Source organism: Prinia subflava, chromosome 2, assembly GCF_021018805.1.
Source record: "Prinia subflava isolate CZ2003 ecotype Zambia chromosome 2, Cam_Psub_1.2, whole genome shotgun sequence".
Lineage (NCBI taxonomy): Eukaryota > Metazoa > Chordata > Aves > Passeriformes > Cisticolidae > Prinia > Prinia subflava.
Window position 1 is genome coordinate 55172937 of NC_086248.1, and position 16994 is coordinate 55189930.

Below are 16994 nucleotides of genomic sequence, written 5' to 3' on the forward strand. Positions count from 1 at the left end.
GTTTAGTCCTGTTAGTACTGCAGTGGATAACTCTGTTATGGGACTTTTCATTGAACAAAGACGAGAGACAACATTAAACTGTTTTGTTTACAGCTGAAGGCTTCTTTGCAGATATGGGAAGTGAGCCTGTGATCCCAGGGAGTCCATACAAAGGTCACCACTGCTAGAACTAGTCAGCACACTTGTCAGGCTGACAGAGGCGCTGGTTGAGGGCGTTCTGGTTGTGAAGAATGCTTTATTAGTTATACCATGGTTATGCAGTTTTCTGGGTGGAAATAAAACACAGTAAGAGGTGATAATGAGTACCATGCAGTATTGCTGCTGTTGTGTGTATGGTACTGTAAAGGAATGAAAAAATAATCCTCTGTCAAGCAGAGGAACCTTCCTTAAGATGTTCATTTTACTGGACATTGATGCAATTGATTATTTCTGTGATTTGTTGTCTTAATTTTGCTCTCTATTTTAAAATTTATGGCCAAGTAACATTTTAGTACACTTGGCTACAAGGTCAGACAATCTATGTAGAGAAGTAATGCACTGGAAAGTTGCTTATGTGGAGAAGTTTCTAACTGTGACATTAGCCAGACCTTTTGGTCATTGTTTCTGGAACGTATTTCATTCAAAAAAGCACATGAATAAAACCAGCAGATTCCAGAGGAACAGTAGTATTTTCTTAAACTCCCTACTCAGCACACTGATGCTATGTCAGTTAAATTGATTGACAAAAGTTTGGGGAGACAAGAGGCTTCAATAGATGCAAAATTGAGTCCTGTATTTCTTAGGTTATATAGATGTCAGTTAAAATTCCATCCAGCATAGGTAATTTCCTTGCCCTGTAAGGGGGGAGGGGGGAAGGCCCCAAAATATATCTAAATACTCCATTGGCAGTCAATAAAAAGAAGCTTTATGATAATCTAGAATATGAGCAAATTCTGCCACAATCACACTCAAATAGCCCTGAGCATTACTGTGGGCCACCAGCTGCAGTGGCAGATTACAGATGAAAGTTGCATTTAAAATTCCAAACTGTGCTGCTTCTTGGTTCAAAAAGCCAAATAGACCAAAGAATCATGAATGCAATTTCTCATGGGGCTAAATCTTTCAGATGCAATTAGTTTATTTTGTAAATCTCCAGCATAAAGTTAGACAAAAAGCTTGAATAGAAATTAATAACTCTTTTAAAATATACTGTAATGATTAATTGGTTTTCATCTTTTATAAATGGATAATAACTGACAGTTAACTATTGTCTATCAATTTGCAATATAACATAAATAAGAATAAATGTTGCTTTTACCCAGAAAATTTATTTCTGCATGATAAAAATAATTACACAGGTAGTTTTTTCTGGTGGTGGTAAAATCTCAGAAAAATTTCCCATGTCCAGTAACTGAATTGTTGGTTTTAATAATTTTAATATTAATCAAAAATAATAATTTCAATAATAATACACCATTTAGTACTCCACTGCTTGGAAGCTGTCTAAAAGGATGCTTCAGTTTTAATATTCAATTAGAAACAAGCTAACAGTGTTTAGGGTTTTTGCTAAACATGCAAGTAAAACCATGAAAGTGAAACAGATTAACTGGGGCATGAATCAAGCCATACAAAAAATGTCAAGGGAAACCCTTAGCAGCAATAAGCAGGAATAGTGCTGATTTATACCAAGCAAGGACCTGACTTGCCAAGTGTCATGGCTGTGACAGTCCACTGGCAGCTCTGGAGTCCAGAGCTGCAGTGAGATGGATGAGAATATCAGCCAGCCCATTTAAAAGCAGACCTTCTATAAATAATATCAGAAAGATTGGTTCAGATAGCAAGCCAACAAATTGCCAACTCCATCTGGAATCCTCTTTCTAAGTACATACATAGCAAGGGAAGGAGCCTGGGTAAAATGCTGTTAACGCTGGGCATTAAAAATCAGGCTGGTGATCTGCTCCCTTGGCTCTTGCAGGAGACATAATGATTTCTTCAAGACAGAGTGAGTCTGGAAAGAAAATAAGATCACTTTTAAATCTGCATTTACATTAGTTTTTCTGAGCAGTCCCATCCCGTATTCTTTTTGGGTTTAAAAGGAGAAAATAAAGGCCAAAAGAAAAAGGGAATGTACATAAACATGTCGTGGGTGAATCAAAGAGCGCAATTTCCCTGATGGTCCTGTATGCAGATGTTCCACTTGAGAAAGTGTAATGGATTTCTCATACTTCCATAAGTATGCAGGTTAAACATTATTGCTCATTAGCGGAAAACATGTTTGGTATCCATCCCATATACAACTAGATATGAGATATTCTATCTTCTAAGCTGTTAAAATGATTTAAATATTATCTTAGTAACACCATTGCCACAGCAAAATGAAGACCAGCTTCTCAGAGGAACTCTGTTTGCTTTACTCTAGATATATTTGATTAAAGCAAAGGGCACAGCATAATGTTTTTATTGATTTTCAGAGGGTAAATTACAGGTCATTGCTATCATATAATATTAAAAGCTGCCCTGTATTCCCAGTGAACAATATCCAAATACCTTATTCTGTATTACCAAAGTCCTCTCAGTACTATTTCTCTCATTCATTATTGCATGCTCCTGTCTCAGTTTACTGAGATTTGTGTGTACTCTGGCACAGTGCCTCTCTCTATTCACTATACAAATTGTGCTACTCTTTACACACCAAACAGTAGAAGGAGCAGCATGCTGTAAGGCCTGCCCTGAAAAGTAAAAGCATTAGAATGTCTAAATGTTTAGAGCAATGAATTTTGCCTTTCCATTTCCATACTTCTGCAGGTTAAATCAGAACTGCAGCAGTCAGATTTCATTGTAGTAAAAGAGGAAATGGAAATTCTGTTGTTCCCACAGCTTTACTGGAGTCAGGAGCCAAATCCTGTCCTCTGGCACACGTGTTACTCTAGCTACTACTGCATTACTGTCTGAAACTGTTCTTAGTTCATACTTCTGTTTTCATTTGCGCTGGGCTGCTTTGGAGATTCAAAACCTCTGCCAGGAGAAATCCACAGAAGTAACTGTTCCACGAATGCAGAATTTGGCTCAATGTGCTTCTCAGCTTTGCTACCTACAGACACAGCCCAGCTCTGTGACTGCTCTGGGTGCCTTGGACTCCAATGCACTGCCTGCCGGGGTGTCTGGGGCTGCACCTGGGCACTGGGACTGCCTTGCCCATGCCATCGCCCTGGCATAGTTCTGGGCCTGGCAAACATGCTGCAGAAACTCCTGGGCACTGGTTAGGAGTTAGCACCAACCCAAATCCTTTCCCAGCAGGCAGTTTGGATACAGCAACAGCATTTCAGAAGCCCGCAGAGCTGGATGGGATGGGCCTGAGTTGCTCTGTGCTAACTGGCCTTAGAGCCAACAAGTACTGGCATTGTAGAGCTCACCCGTGTAAACATAGGCAGGTGTGTCTGCATGAAACACCAGGTTGCAGAGATGCTTTTCATGGAACTCTGAGAACAGGTGTTTGTCTAATGTCAACATAGAACCCAAGCTGAATCTTCCTTCTCTGCTCAAAAGTGGATAAGCAAATCCATATTACAGCCAAATAGAAAGTGCAACATGGTAAACATGAAATACCATTCTCTGTTAGTATATGAGAACAGCTACCCCTTCAGTTTAGAAACTCATTTGCTTTGACCTATTGTCTTGCTATATGACAAATGCTACTGTAACCTAATGCCTGTGAGCTTAGAGTGGAGCCACTCACAATGTTGAAATTGTAGCATATGGATAAAACATCAATTACAGGAATAGAATAGCCGCACTTGAGAGTGGGAAAGTGTTTGTTATACAACCAAAAGTGGTGGTTGTCTACTTCTTCCTAAGCTGATATTTTAGATGTACATTTTTTCCCTTTGTACTGTCTGATTTGTGATGCTTAATGCTAGGTAATTGAGTGCTTTGTTTGCTGATGGAGAGTGGTATTCCTGGAAGCAGACAGGCATATTCTAACCTCAATTCCAGAAACCATTAAAAAGTTATTTTAAAAAAAAAAAGTTACGAAATTGGTCTGCACAGCCTCCATTAAAGATGACATATAATTAAGAAAGAGAAAATGAGTTATTTTGTTTTATTAAAGGTCTCTAGAAACTAGAATATGGACTAATAATCAGGCTCCCAATTTTGACATTTCTGTATTGGCCTGGAATGATCAGGAAGCTGGACTAAGTCCTCTTTCAAAAAGGGATGAAAACAGATTTCATCCATGGAAAAGGTTCACTTCTGGGAAGGAAAAAACAATCTCCAAAATCTATCTCTTTTTTCCCCTCCAGCAAGGTCGTGTGCTATCAGATCTATAACCTTTTAGCAGAAATGGCACGCATGCAGTGCTGCCTTAATCTGCCTGGGGAAGATAGTGTAACTTTGGTCCTAGAAGCTCAAGAAGCTCACAGAGCAGAGGAAATAGATGTTTGGAGGAAGTACTGTGTTTCCAAAAGAATATAGTGCTTGAAACATGGAGTAGGAGCCCAGGCTGTGCTTCAGAAATGCCTGGGGAGATGCAGAGCTACATCTTGGAGAGCTCTGAGAGCAGAAGATAGCTAGTTCTGAAAGGAAGGGGGGAAAAAAAAAAAAAAAGAAAAGAAAAAAAAAAGCTATAAAGACAGAAGGCAGGAGGAGGAACTGGTTAACATGATTAAGCAACTGTTGGGATAGCATGGGATTACTTCTATTGCATCATGTGAAATAAGAACAAGATAGAACATTTTGTATATATTTCAGGGAAAGCTTCCTGTCAGTGACAGATGCCGGGCTGCAGAGAGTCTACATTTTGCAATGTTGTGACCAAGATTTTGAGATTAAGACAGACAAACAAAGAAAGCAAGACAAACAACAGGTCCTTGGTAGGGTGATGGGTTGTCCTTTAGATGACATTGGTCTGTCATTATTTGTGAAATTATTATAGGCAAAGTGGAAAATAACTTGAAAAGTATCATAGTAAGAGTCCTGATGCCTTGTTCAGCAGCTGATTACTGATGGTTTAATAATGTTTTGTGCCAATTCATTTTGCCGTTCCTAAAATTTGAGCGGTCCTGTTTCCATAAGGCTAAATTGGGGAACTGACAGAAGAGACTGGGATTTAGAGGAATTTGGGGTATATGGTTGTATATGCTGTGTAGTTAGCATGGTGTCTCTGCCTGTGATAGAAGGGTTGGAACTAGATGATCTTTAAGGTCTCTTCCAGCCCTAACCATTCTATGATTCTGTGGAGCATGAGGTTGTAAATTGTCTTAGAAGGAAAATGGACTGGCTGCAGGCTGTCCTTGAGCCTTAAGTAGCTGAGTACCAATAACCAGTTTGGCACTGTCAAACTTGTACAATAGTCAGTACTTTTAGACCTGTAATTCTGATGTTGGTGTACACAGCCAAACTTCTGTCAGGCTCTTCACCCTGCCTGAATTGTTGTCCTAAATTGGTGTAGGGAAAATTCACTTCTTATTCAGTATTTCATCTGGATCCCAATCCCCAAATCTCAAAATCCATCACGAACTTTATTTTTTCTGGTGATGGCTTAATCCCTTTGAATATCTGCCAATCTCAGGTGAATTTTATCTTGGCACTTGCTAAGTTTCCTGTGAGTTAAAATCCTCAGGCATGGATAATTCATTTCACTCACTAGAGAGATTGTACCCTTTTGCTAAGAGGTGAATTGTCTTACCCCATGGTCTGTTATTGTGTTATTCTGTTTCACATCCTAGCAATAATTTTTAAATAACATTTTATTCAATCTTTCATTTTGCTACAAAGCACAAGGATTGAACAAAACCCTATTAAGACTCAGCCATGTTTTCTGTATCACTTACTGTGGCTGAGCACAGTCAGCAAATATACGTTTTTTTCTGTCTTAAAAATCCATTACCATCTAGGATAGCCTAATGCAGTCAAAAAGGTTTCCCTTTCTTTCTCTCTCACATCCTCTTTTGCTTTTCACATCCACCTCATTGGTACAATATAAGAGTTTTTTCCAGCACGAAGTGATGAGTTCACTCTTGCAGTTCTACAAACTGTAACCTGTGATGAGGTGAGTTCTAGGGATTGAACCCCCTTCTCAAGTCAGGATTTATCTTTCTCTCTTAAAATGAAATTTGCTGTAGTGTTTTTGTGTTTTGAAGCACAGTTGATCCTCTGATTTGATGACTTAAATATTAATTTATGTGGAGCCCCACCTGTGTGCCCTGTTCATATATTGTATGTGTGTTCTCTGCTACAATTAATCTGAAATATTGGAAGAAGGGTCACGTGTAATACAGTCTGGATCATGGAGTCACTGCCTGTAATGCTTACTTCAGCACAAGTGAATAATAATAATAATAATAATAATAATAATAATAATAATAAGAAGAAGAAGAAGAAGAAGAAGAAGAAGAAGTCCCTTCCAAAAGAAGTGCATTAAAAAATCCATTTCATTCCTGTTGCCTTTTTTTAAACCATAATCTTTAAAGAAGGCATAAAATAAGAAAATAGTACAGGATTAGACTTTAAATAAAAACATGATACATGGTAAGGTCTGTCCAAGTTTAGTCTTCTCCCTCAGCAGCAGAATGTGGGAATGCCTGTGGTGCTGCACTCAGGCTGTAAGGACAGGCCGGTTCTCAGAAGCTCCAGGTTACTGCTTCTGATGCCCCACACAGTAATCCTCACTGTATAGCTACACCTGCATTCTTGGCATTCCAACCATGTTGCATTGTGCTGAACAACTGTTGTATGTGCTTTCTTGTCTCAGGAAGTCTCAAAATCATGAATGACATAATCTGCTCTTGAGGAGATTCATTGCCCATTTCTTTCCTTCTCCTCATCCTTAACAAACTTTTCTTGGCCCCTCTAGCCAGATAAAGAAATGGGAGAACTTTTCTGTGTGGAAAACATAAAGGCAATGCAAACTAAAGTACCAGATTTTGACCACAGAGTTGGTTTTGAACAGAGTGCAAAGAAATGCAAGAACTGATAATGGCGTGAATATCCACCCCTTATTCTTTTACTCTTGAAATGAGGAAAGGCCGAGAACAATGCTGCTTAAAGTAGAAGGATGAAGAAAATATATAAAACTCCAGATTGGAACTGTTTAGCCTGATATAAAGAGCCAAATGACCAGCTGGAATAAATAATCAGTTTTCTGCTGATGTTATGGGGCAGATTTAGAATTATTGGGATGCTAAAGTGGAAGGTGTGGAACTCTGTATACTATGTAGGTAGAGAGAAAATTTGCGAATGGAAAAAGGAGTGTAAAGAGATGAGAACCATCAGTTTTAAGGCATGGTAATGAGCAATCCATTATGGTACAGAGTAAATTGGTAAAATTGTGATGATTAGTTCAGTTTTTGGCATAGCAGACATATTTTTCTGGATTGATTTCACTGAAGTGTTGCTAGAACAGTCTTTGACTCACTGAGTTTGAGGAAGTAGAAATATGGGGGAAGAAAGGGAGGGGGAGTTACTATTTTGCTAGAATGCAATATTAGAGCTGTAGGGATTTACTGTCATTAAAGGAGTGCTGCTATTAGATATGGAAATTAGTTTTTTAAGGAGTTTTGTGTTGTTTCACAAAGAAAATGCCTTTATAACTGTTTAATATTTAGCATAGGAAGGATATGGAAGTAAGGCCCAGTGGTTTAAAAGCAGTAATTAGGAGTTAATTATTCTTGATTTTTAATGGTGAAGCAGACTCAAGAATAATGTTAATCTTGATTATTAGGTACTTGTTCAGCAAATGAGGTTATTTATTTGTAAAGAACATAGGATGGAAAAAAATAGTACTGTCCTCTCATATTCTTTTAATTTTTTCTTGCCCTAGATTATGAAGTCTATTTTCTCATGTGAAGGATTGATTGCATTAAATTTAATTTTATGACACAGTAATGTTTCGAGATTTTTTTCATCCACAGATTTTGTTCCGCCATTTTTAACAATTTTTAAATTTCTGTGAATTAGATTAAGTGAGCTGTAGTCATACCTTCAGCATTCTTAACTCTTTAACTTCAGCTATTCCGATTTCATGTCTGAGGTCACCAAAACTCCCATGGCACAGAGCAATTTATTATGACCAAGGACATGCCTGAATTTGTTGCTTATCTTGTCTTTGGATTATTTTCCTTTGGAAATCAAGAGGGACTTTTTGCAAGGTCAGGTGGTGATAGGACAATACCTTTAAACTGAAAGAGAATGGTGAGTCCAGAGAAGTCCAGACTGCGGATGCCCAGTCACTGGAATTGTTCAATGCCAAGTTGCATGGGCTCTGAGCAACCTGGTCTAGTGGAAGGTGTCCCTGCCCATTGCAGCAGGGGTGGGATTAGATGAGTTTTAAGGTCCCTTCCAAACCAAATGATTCCGTGATTCAATATTCTTGCAAGTGGGTGTCTTTTGACTTTTAGAGAGCAATAAAAGTTGAGGAAGAGCTTGTCCTGAAGAAGATCCCAAACAGTGGTTTTACAGGTTCAAGGCCAGAGCATTTAAAGAGAGGTCTAGACTTCTATGTACTAGTACTCTCCAAGTATCAAAAATAAGCTTTATGTTTACAAACCTTTGTATTGTAGAGCAGTGAACATTTATACATGTACATCTCACAATATCAGATTAAAAACTGACAACAAATTTCAGCTCTTAAAAAAATCCACCACATTTAAAGTGGAAGTTAGGTGGCAAACAAAAGGGAGGGAAGAAGGAACAAAACTAAATACATTATTTAAGGCAAAATCTATCATTTTGATAAAGGGGATTCAGATAGGAAAGGCCATGATATGTACTTAAAGTTAGGGGATGTTTTTAAATGCAATTCAAATTGATCTAAGGGTGTCTTGTTAGTGTTCCTAAAGCTGTTATCAAATTTGGTCAGATTCGGTAGACTTGATCCATGAAAGGAAAGACAGCAACTACTTGTGCTCAAAAATACATAACTTCAGGTTTGCCTAGGAACCCTGTGAAGTGGGTTTAGTTCCTTCAAGAGGAAGATTCTGGGGAAAAGGATTAGACCCATCTATTTCTACTGCCTTTGGATGTAGTTATGCTACCAGTTCAAACCTATGTGAGATGCTCATACTGAGAGAGGGGACTCTAACCTTCTTCCATTAGATGCAGAATCTAATTAAGTATGGTTACAGAGATGTTAAAAGCACCTTGCAAATAACATTTTTTTCATTAAAATTATACAGTATTTAAAATTATTAAATCAAGTTAAAATTATTACAGTATTTTACAGACACTGTTGGACATACTCTTGGATTGTAATTTTTTTTGCAAGATTTCATCTCCGTTTTGCTGTTCAAACAATATACAGCTGTGTTTCACGGCTCACGATACTTCAACTGAAACAATTCAATGAAAATGCGTGTTGATTAAAATTTGACTTTTCTGTCCATAACTCACAAATATATCCATCATTGCTTTCCCCAGGGAAAGAGATGTACTATGTGAGAGATTGTGATAACATCAGTTTGTATGGAGCCTTTTTCTGAGCTCAGGAGGAGCAACACACGTTCAGCTCGTTAAGATTTACTTATTAAAACTTGTTTAACTATCTGTCTTAGTCCAAAAATGATTGCTTTTTTTAGTATACTTGACAGTAGCATGGAAAAGTCACAGCCAAAATAGCATCCCTTTGGAAGCTGTATAGTAACAAATAAAACTGAAGTTCCCATAGACTATTGGAAGGTCAAAGAAACAATAAGAAGAGGTGAATGTTTGTTAAATGACTTGCCTTGTCATGCTTGTCAGTAAACATTTGATTTACATTGTTGACAGGTCCATAAGCAGGGACTTTAAGGTTTTGGCAAAATATTTGGACTATAGCAATTAAAATTTTTGTATATACCCATTTGATTAGCTGCTGTGTTTTCTGGGCCTACACCTCCCTCAGCTTGGTGACCTAGCAGGGTGATTTTCTCCCTTCAAGACCATCCAGCTCTGTCTGTGGTCACTGGTGACCGAGGTTGATGGGGAAGCAGCCTATGCTGTCACCCACAGTGTGTTACATTCTCGGTATTATTTCTGGAGGACCATTGAAGGCAAGAGACCGATGTGTCTGTCCGGTTCCAGAATTCAGCTTTTCCCTGGGACAACTGGGAAGCCTGATCTCTCTGTCTCTCTTAGGCTCTGAAAACAGTAGGATGCTTCCCCCTTGGCACCATCCTAGAGGACGCAGCAACTCTTCTGCTCTCCTTGAGCAGCCTGCTGACCCAAGCCACCCTAATCCATGTTCCTGGGAGCTGCTGGCACCAGGCAGCTCTGTGAATGGTGAAGGGCAGTGGATAAAGTTGCCTGGATGTTTGCCATCACAATCTGCCTCAATCCTTTGGTGGTCCCGTTGCCATCTTGCACAGCGGATATCACTGTGGCTGTGTAAAACACTTCTGTAACTTGGCCTGTTCTCTCTACCAGAGTATTGGTGCAAAAAATTGAGTAAAACTCACAGCTTTTTAAGCCATCTTGTTTCCTTTGGCCACTTTGCTATCTTTCCTGCCTGTTGCTCTAGACTTCTTATAAATTAGTTCAATTTAAGCATTAAACTACATTACAGGAGTTCGGGAATTTTCCGGTCAACAGGTGTATTTTAATAGAAAAATTAACCCAAGATATTTAACAGGACTCCCTGTATGCCAGGACTAGATTCTTACATAACTTTTTAAATTTTGTTTGTTCTGGAGGCTCTTGCCTGTGGCGTCACATCCCTCAGTGCTTGCAGAGGGATGAGTAGGTTTAGTAGATCACATCCTCTTTCTTCATTTAGAGGTGGTCAGAAAATTTATATCAGAGCTTCTCAGGGATCTGTGTGAAGCAGAACAAACTTTAGCAATGTTTGCCAAGTCTGCAGCTCGAAGGGTCCTGCGGGTACTCTTGCTGTCATTACAGAACCTGGCAAGAGCACCACTTTCCCCGAATAGCTGCAACACCCTTAATTTCCTCTTTAGCAGAAATTCCCGACTTTATCAGTTTTATTATTTATTATATGTGCCAAATTAAATTAAAAAAACTTTCTAGAAAACTAGAAACCATGTATTCAGCACGAAGGACAGATTAATATTGCCTTGTAAGACAGGCCTGTATTTACAGAGCTATATATGTAAACCTAAAGAAGTTTGTTAGATGTCCCACATCAGGTGGGAACACCCAGTAACAGAAATGTCATCACCCTCATGTCATAATGAGATTATAATTTCACCCTTCCTCCCAGTGCCTTATTTGTGTCAATTTCTTAAGTGACCACTTAAGAGACTTTTCATCCAAGTCCTTCTTAATTAACAAGGAAATGTTCAAAGTTGTGACTTTCCTGTTTGTACTTACTGTGTTAATTAGATATGGGCACGTGCTCATATTCGTGTTCATAGACTTTGTAAAAAGTGTATTAGAAATAATTATTAGAATAACCCAAAAGGTAGATGGAGGCATGTCTGTTACCACAACCCTCCCCAGGTCGCCGAGCAGAACGTCTGCCACCAGAGTACAAATGTCTTAGCTGGTCTTGGTCTCCAACTCAAAATACTAAGGGTCTCTTTTGTAATGTTCCCCATGTTATCAGTGTTAGTTGCCACGAAAGGTTGTTGGAAGGAAAAACAAAGCCCAGTGTGTTGAGGCCGCAAGGGAAGGATTGCAGAACATTATCTTGGAGCATAGCTGGTAAAGGTTGTAAAACTGGCTTTTCCTATAAAAAGGATCCCCTGTTGCTTCCTTCAGTTAAATCTGTTACAAAAAAATCACAATCCGTGGGCTGATCATATGAACAATACAGGGGTCCAAACTGTCCTGACTCTCTCCAAATCTGGGATATCTACATACCCTCTAAACAGGCTGTGTCAGGGCTGTGAAAATGCTGTACCAGGACCATGATATCGGATTTGTTCCAATACAGTATTTCAAAATTCTTCTCACAATCTTATAATGTGTAGGGGGGTGTGGACTTGGAGAGTAAACCTGGTCCAGTAGAAAGATACAGCAATGAATTTGAATACCAAGTTGGCTGTGGTTGCAGGCATCTGGTTTGTGTCCATAACTGCTAGCAGTAGGATGTAGGATCATAAAGCCTCTTTTGAATAATTCTGTGGAGCTGATAGTTCCCTTTGTAAAAAATGATGGTCATTTCAGGACAACTGGTGTGCTTCAGTTTTGGTAATAAAAAACACTGCTCAGCATGAATGCATTTAAGCACATTCACAGAATATGAATTGGGTTTCATATTTTGAAAATTATAGAAGGAAATTCTGGGATAAACAAAATTTTTTTTAAATTTTTTTTTCTGAGCAACATTGAGAAGACTGATTTTTTTCTATTCACAGGCACAGAAATAAAGTAGTGTCACAATATTGATGCAGATACAGTGCTGTGGTATATCTGTTCCCTTTTCAGAACAGAGATTACAAACAGAGCAAGTTTGAATTTTTAAACCTACCTTTTGAATCTAAAACACTCATATCTGCAATGACTTCTACAGATATTCCAATAGTGTTAGACAGTCCACTCAAAGAAGCATTTGCCTGCTGCAAAGGAATTATATTCATCAAAGAGGCAGGTGAGCAGCATGGAAGGAGAGATGTAAACAGGACAGATGTGTGTTAAATTGTCAATACTCGTTTTTACTACATGACCTGTTTCATTTTATCAACATATGAATGTTGATAAAAAATGGGAGGGAATGATACAATGGTACCCAGCTACTTTGCCAGCCAACCATGGCTTTGCAGACACTCCCACAACTGCTATTTTGGGAGTATGAGAATAGAAACAAAGCATCAGGGAATTATATAGGCCCACATGCCTGCCCACCAACGTGGCTGCACGGATAAATCCAAGCACAGTTTTCATGCAAGCATATGCATACATTTGCATTCACATGTCAGTCAGATATCTTTCCAGTGGGAGTGCAGGGCTCTCTTAGGAGGTGTTACAGTCTTCACCCCAGACTTCTGATGAGCCATGCATATATCAAAATATTATAAATAAACAAAAAACCACGAACCCATTCTTCTGTAGCTATATAAACTGTACTTTTAAAAGGCTCATTTAAGCAATCTGATGTTTTTCATTCTTGAGAAAGTACTTATAAGTGATCTACCTGCTTATTTTGAAATAATAAACACAATAGTAGATATATGGATTTTATACTTATATCTGTAAATGAGACTTGTTCTGCAGAAAGTATTCATGGGGGAACAGCTCTGGCCTTTTTTAGACCATACTACATGAGGTACTATGACTAAAATTACACTGTGAGTAAATGTAATCACTACTGTTGTGGTATCTGGAGGCCTCTGTGACTGATTAGTTATATTCTGCATATTAAGCACTACAGGCTCAAATGTGACAGTGGCTGAGCACCATATTTCCCATTGATTTTGTACCAAGTTGCATGGATAGATTATTAGCACCATGTGAGAAACGATTTCTGTGATCCATGAGCAGTTCTGAAAAACAAGAAACTCTGCAACTGGAAGCAAGTTTTATTTAAAATAATCATTAATAATTTAAAATGTTTTTTCTACTGACTAAACAGACCAAGACAACCAACACATTTTTGAGCATCTTTACTAAAAGCAAAGGAAATCAGTAATCAAAAGGCTTCATTCAAAGGAGTGTGTGGAATCAATTCAGAAAAGCTGTGAGGAGATGCTGCTCATAAATACCTTGGGTGCCCTGAGAGAGAAGAGTGTGAATTAAGTCCCTCCTTCCTGTAAGTTACAGGATAGATTTAGATCCAGGATTTAGAGATAGCAAAGAAATATGATAAGCAGTGAGTCAGAGAATGTGGAGTATGTGGCTGTTTGGTTTTGGGAATAATGCCTCTGCTTCCGTTGCATGGTAGCCTCAAATATTTCTCCTTGGAAATGATAATTATGTTTTTAATGAATTCTTGTATTTACATTCTTATAATGTATTCTTATATTTGGTTTTAACCAAAACTATTCCCCTAGATATTCTTTCTAATATCTTTAGAATATTTATTTACACTTTCTCCAAAATGTAAAGAGATGCTTTATCAAGATGTAGTCTGATGATTCTTCATGGGGAGAGCACAGTTCTTTCTTGCCTGTACTAACAGCGCTGTGGAGGCCCAGGACTGGAAGAGCTGCTGTTCCAGAGCAGAATGATGAGATTTACAGCAAATAGAGGCACTACCTCTGAATATGAAGAGTTTTGTTTACTTCTCTCTCTCTTCCTTGAATCCCCATATGAATTATGCTTTATCAGAGAAATCACTCCCAGGTTATGCAGTACACTAGGAAGACTAATAAAAGTCTTTCATAACTATGTTCTGGCAAACTTTAATAAATTTACATATATGAAAAATGACCAATTTAGATAATTGAACAGTACAAAGCTTTGTGCTGAGAGCGTACAATAATATCTCTTTCACCAGATGCGTGTGACTAAACAGCCTTTATTACTGGTTGCAGAATGCAAACACCAGAAGAGGACATGAAATGTATGACCTTTAAATATAGATGGAGGGAAACAGTTATTTACCTGGTAGAGAGGACTGGGAAAAAGCAAATGGCATGACCAATGAGAATTGGACAATAAAATTTGCTTTTCCTGCAACAAATTCTTCGTAAAAGGAGGGTTCTGCAGTTAGGTTTATAGTTTATTAGGAAAATGTTTCAAGGAAAAGCATCATTTCAAATTACATGTAATGATGTATGAGAATCCTCACTATGTATACAGTTGTTTTGTCATATATGTTATTCATATGAAGTTTTGGCAAAACAGGGAAATGTCAGCTTCTTCTTTTTATCAGCAGATGTTTAAGAAGGGACTGCTGGAACTTGAAATCCTTTGATGTGACAGCTTTAGTATAGAATACAGAAGAGAGGCAGGGAGGGACTATATGGTTTTTATAAGTTTTATGCATTGTTTAGAAAAATATTTGTAACCTGTGCTTTAAGTGTTTTAGTAATTTTCCTCATGAGGAACTCTTGAATTACAAGCAATGAATAAATGGATAGATTTTAGATTTATTAATCAAAATCACAAAATAGTGGCACCTAAATCTAGGAATGCTCCTAAAATGTAAATATGGCTTGTGCCATGTTTGACCCTGAGATTGGCTCAGTTGGGGATAATAATGCCAAGGTTGTGAATTTGATTCGCTTAAGGGCCATTTACTTAAGAACTGGATTTGATGATCCTCATGGGCCCCTTCCAACTCAGAATAGTCTGTGATTCTGTGATCTTTGCACAGATGTCACAGGTGATCATTGGCCAGAAAAAAATAAAGTTGCACACTTACTTTTCTAAGCTGAATGAGAGTTTATTACATTAGCCAGTGGCTTTTGCTGGAGTGTTATTGGAAACATGAGCAGTGAAATATCTTTGATTTAATACGCTGTACACATCTTTATGGAACACTTTTGGTTTGGAGCTTGACGGGGGAAAAAATTACTTTTTTACAATCAGGAAGAGGCAGCTAATAACTTAGAATCCAGCTGAAGTCAGAGGCTCCTGATACAATCACAGCTACTGTCTTTGCATGGCAATGAACTCCTTCTCTTGTCTGTTGTGACACTTAGGTGAAAAACAAGCAGCAGAGCCAGACGATGCAGAGCTGGTGAGCCTCAGCAAAAGGCTGGTGGAGAATGCAGTGCTGAAGGCTGTGCAGCAATATTTAGAAGAAACACAAAACAAAAGCAGGCAGACTGATGGGAGCCCTGCAAAAACTGAGGAAGCAGCAAGCGGCAGCAAGAATGAGAGCGACAATGATAACAGCAAGTGAGCACTGTGCAAAAAGCCTGGGAGCAAATATCCCACCGAGAATAACTCCAAAACCGTGTTCCGCTCCCTGCTGAAATTTGCAAAGTGGTGTTGGGTGTCAGGCACTCTGCTTTGTGAGTCTCTTATCAAAAGTTTGTTCTGAATTGAAGGACACTGTCTACTGGTTTAACAAGTTCTTGCAGTGCTGAGAATCTGTCAAATGCTGGGAGGGATGGACGGTGGAAAAAAGACAAGAGTGGTGAAGCAGGCAGCTCCAGTCTTCACTTCTCTTGATACCACGAGTCCCTTCCTTGCTTTTGGAGAGAAACTGAACATTTTGCATTTGTCATTTGGATTGTCGTGGGTGGCTGTGGATGAGGCCTTGCCGTAAGTGGAAGCGATGCCCTGCGCCCGAGGGTTTGGCAGCGCTGCAGGGCTGCTCGCTCCGTGTGGGAGCACGTGTTGTTTCCTAGTCAACAGCAGTCAATACCAAGCTAAAAATTACCACTACAGATACTCGTCGCAGATACTATTACACAGTATGTAATAAGACAGGAGTTTCCCTTAAATGTGATTCTGTACTGCTCTTTACATTTTGGTAGCATTTGTTGATGTAAATTATATTTTTTGATGAAATTTTTATAAAAAATCAGTGTGGGCAAAACACTGAGCACTTACTGATGTCCAAAACAGATATGATCTCTTTATCTCTGTACATTATTGATTCTAAATCACATTAGTTGTTATAAAATGTATTATATTGTTGTTTTCCTCTAGGAAAGAGCCATGAAGCAGACTTAGTAAAGGAAGCTTTACGCAGAGAAACACAGGCCCTGTTACCCAGACTGAATCAGATAAAGGAGCTGTTAATGAGTCCTGAGATCCGCACAAAAATTAGCAAAGAACTGTTTGAAGACAGGCACAACTCTAACAGTAAATGGAAAAGTTGTTTTGACTCCGAGTCTCCAAATGCATGACTGTAAATTGCCATGATCAAAAATCTCATCAGGTTGTTTAAAGACAAAATATTGCAGCAAGAAATTTTTCATGTTGGCTTGTGTGGGTTTTATTAACTGAAAATGTGAATGGGTGTTAATGTCTCATGAGGAATCATGCTGAAATACTTGCACAGAAGGATTATATTTCATAATAAGGAAGTATAGCCACTTCTCACCCCTGCATTGAAACATGTTTGAGTCTGCAGGTATATGTCATGACTCCAAAGTGGAAAAATACTGGTTTTAAATAGGTCTGAGCAAACACTGTGCCCTTCCTTTATCATTGTAAATAACTCAGTTTTTTCTCATTTATTCCTT

At 38.5% G+C, this 16994-nt stretch overlaps 1 protein-coding gene across 2 annotated transcripts in view; it reads left to right on the forward strand.

Annotated features, from left to right (window-relative positions):
• The window catches only part of AKAP7 (A-kinase anchoring protein 7), an 82439-nt gene extending 65846 nt beyond the window's left edge, over window positions 1–16593 (forward strand). The window contains exons 8-9 of one of the 2 annotated variants that reach the window (XM_063390019.1): window positions 15498–15696; window positions 16456–16593. In XM_063390019.1, the coding sequence (XP_063246089.1) occupies window positions 15498–15696; window positions 16456–16468 (212 nt within the window). In that variant the 3' untranslated portion in view covers window positions 16469–16593. Of the gene's footprint in view, window positions 1–15497; window positions 15701–16455 lie in introns of those variants that run through there. The other variant, XM_063390020.1, reaches the window with a different exon arrangement.
• Window positions 16594–16994: the final 401 nt, after the last annotated feature.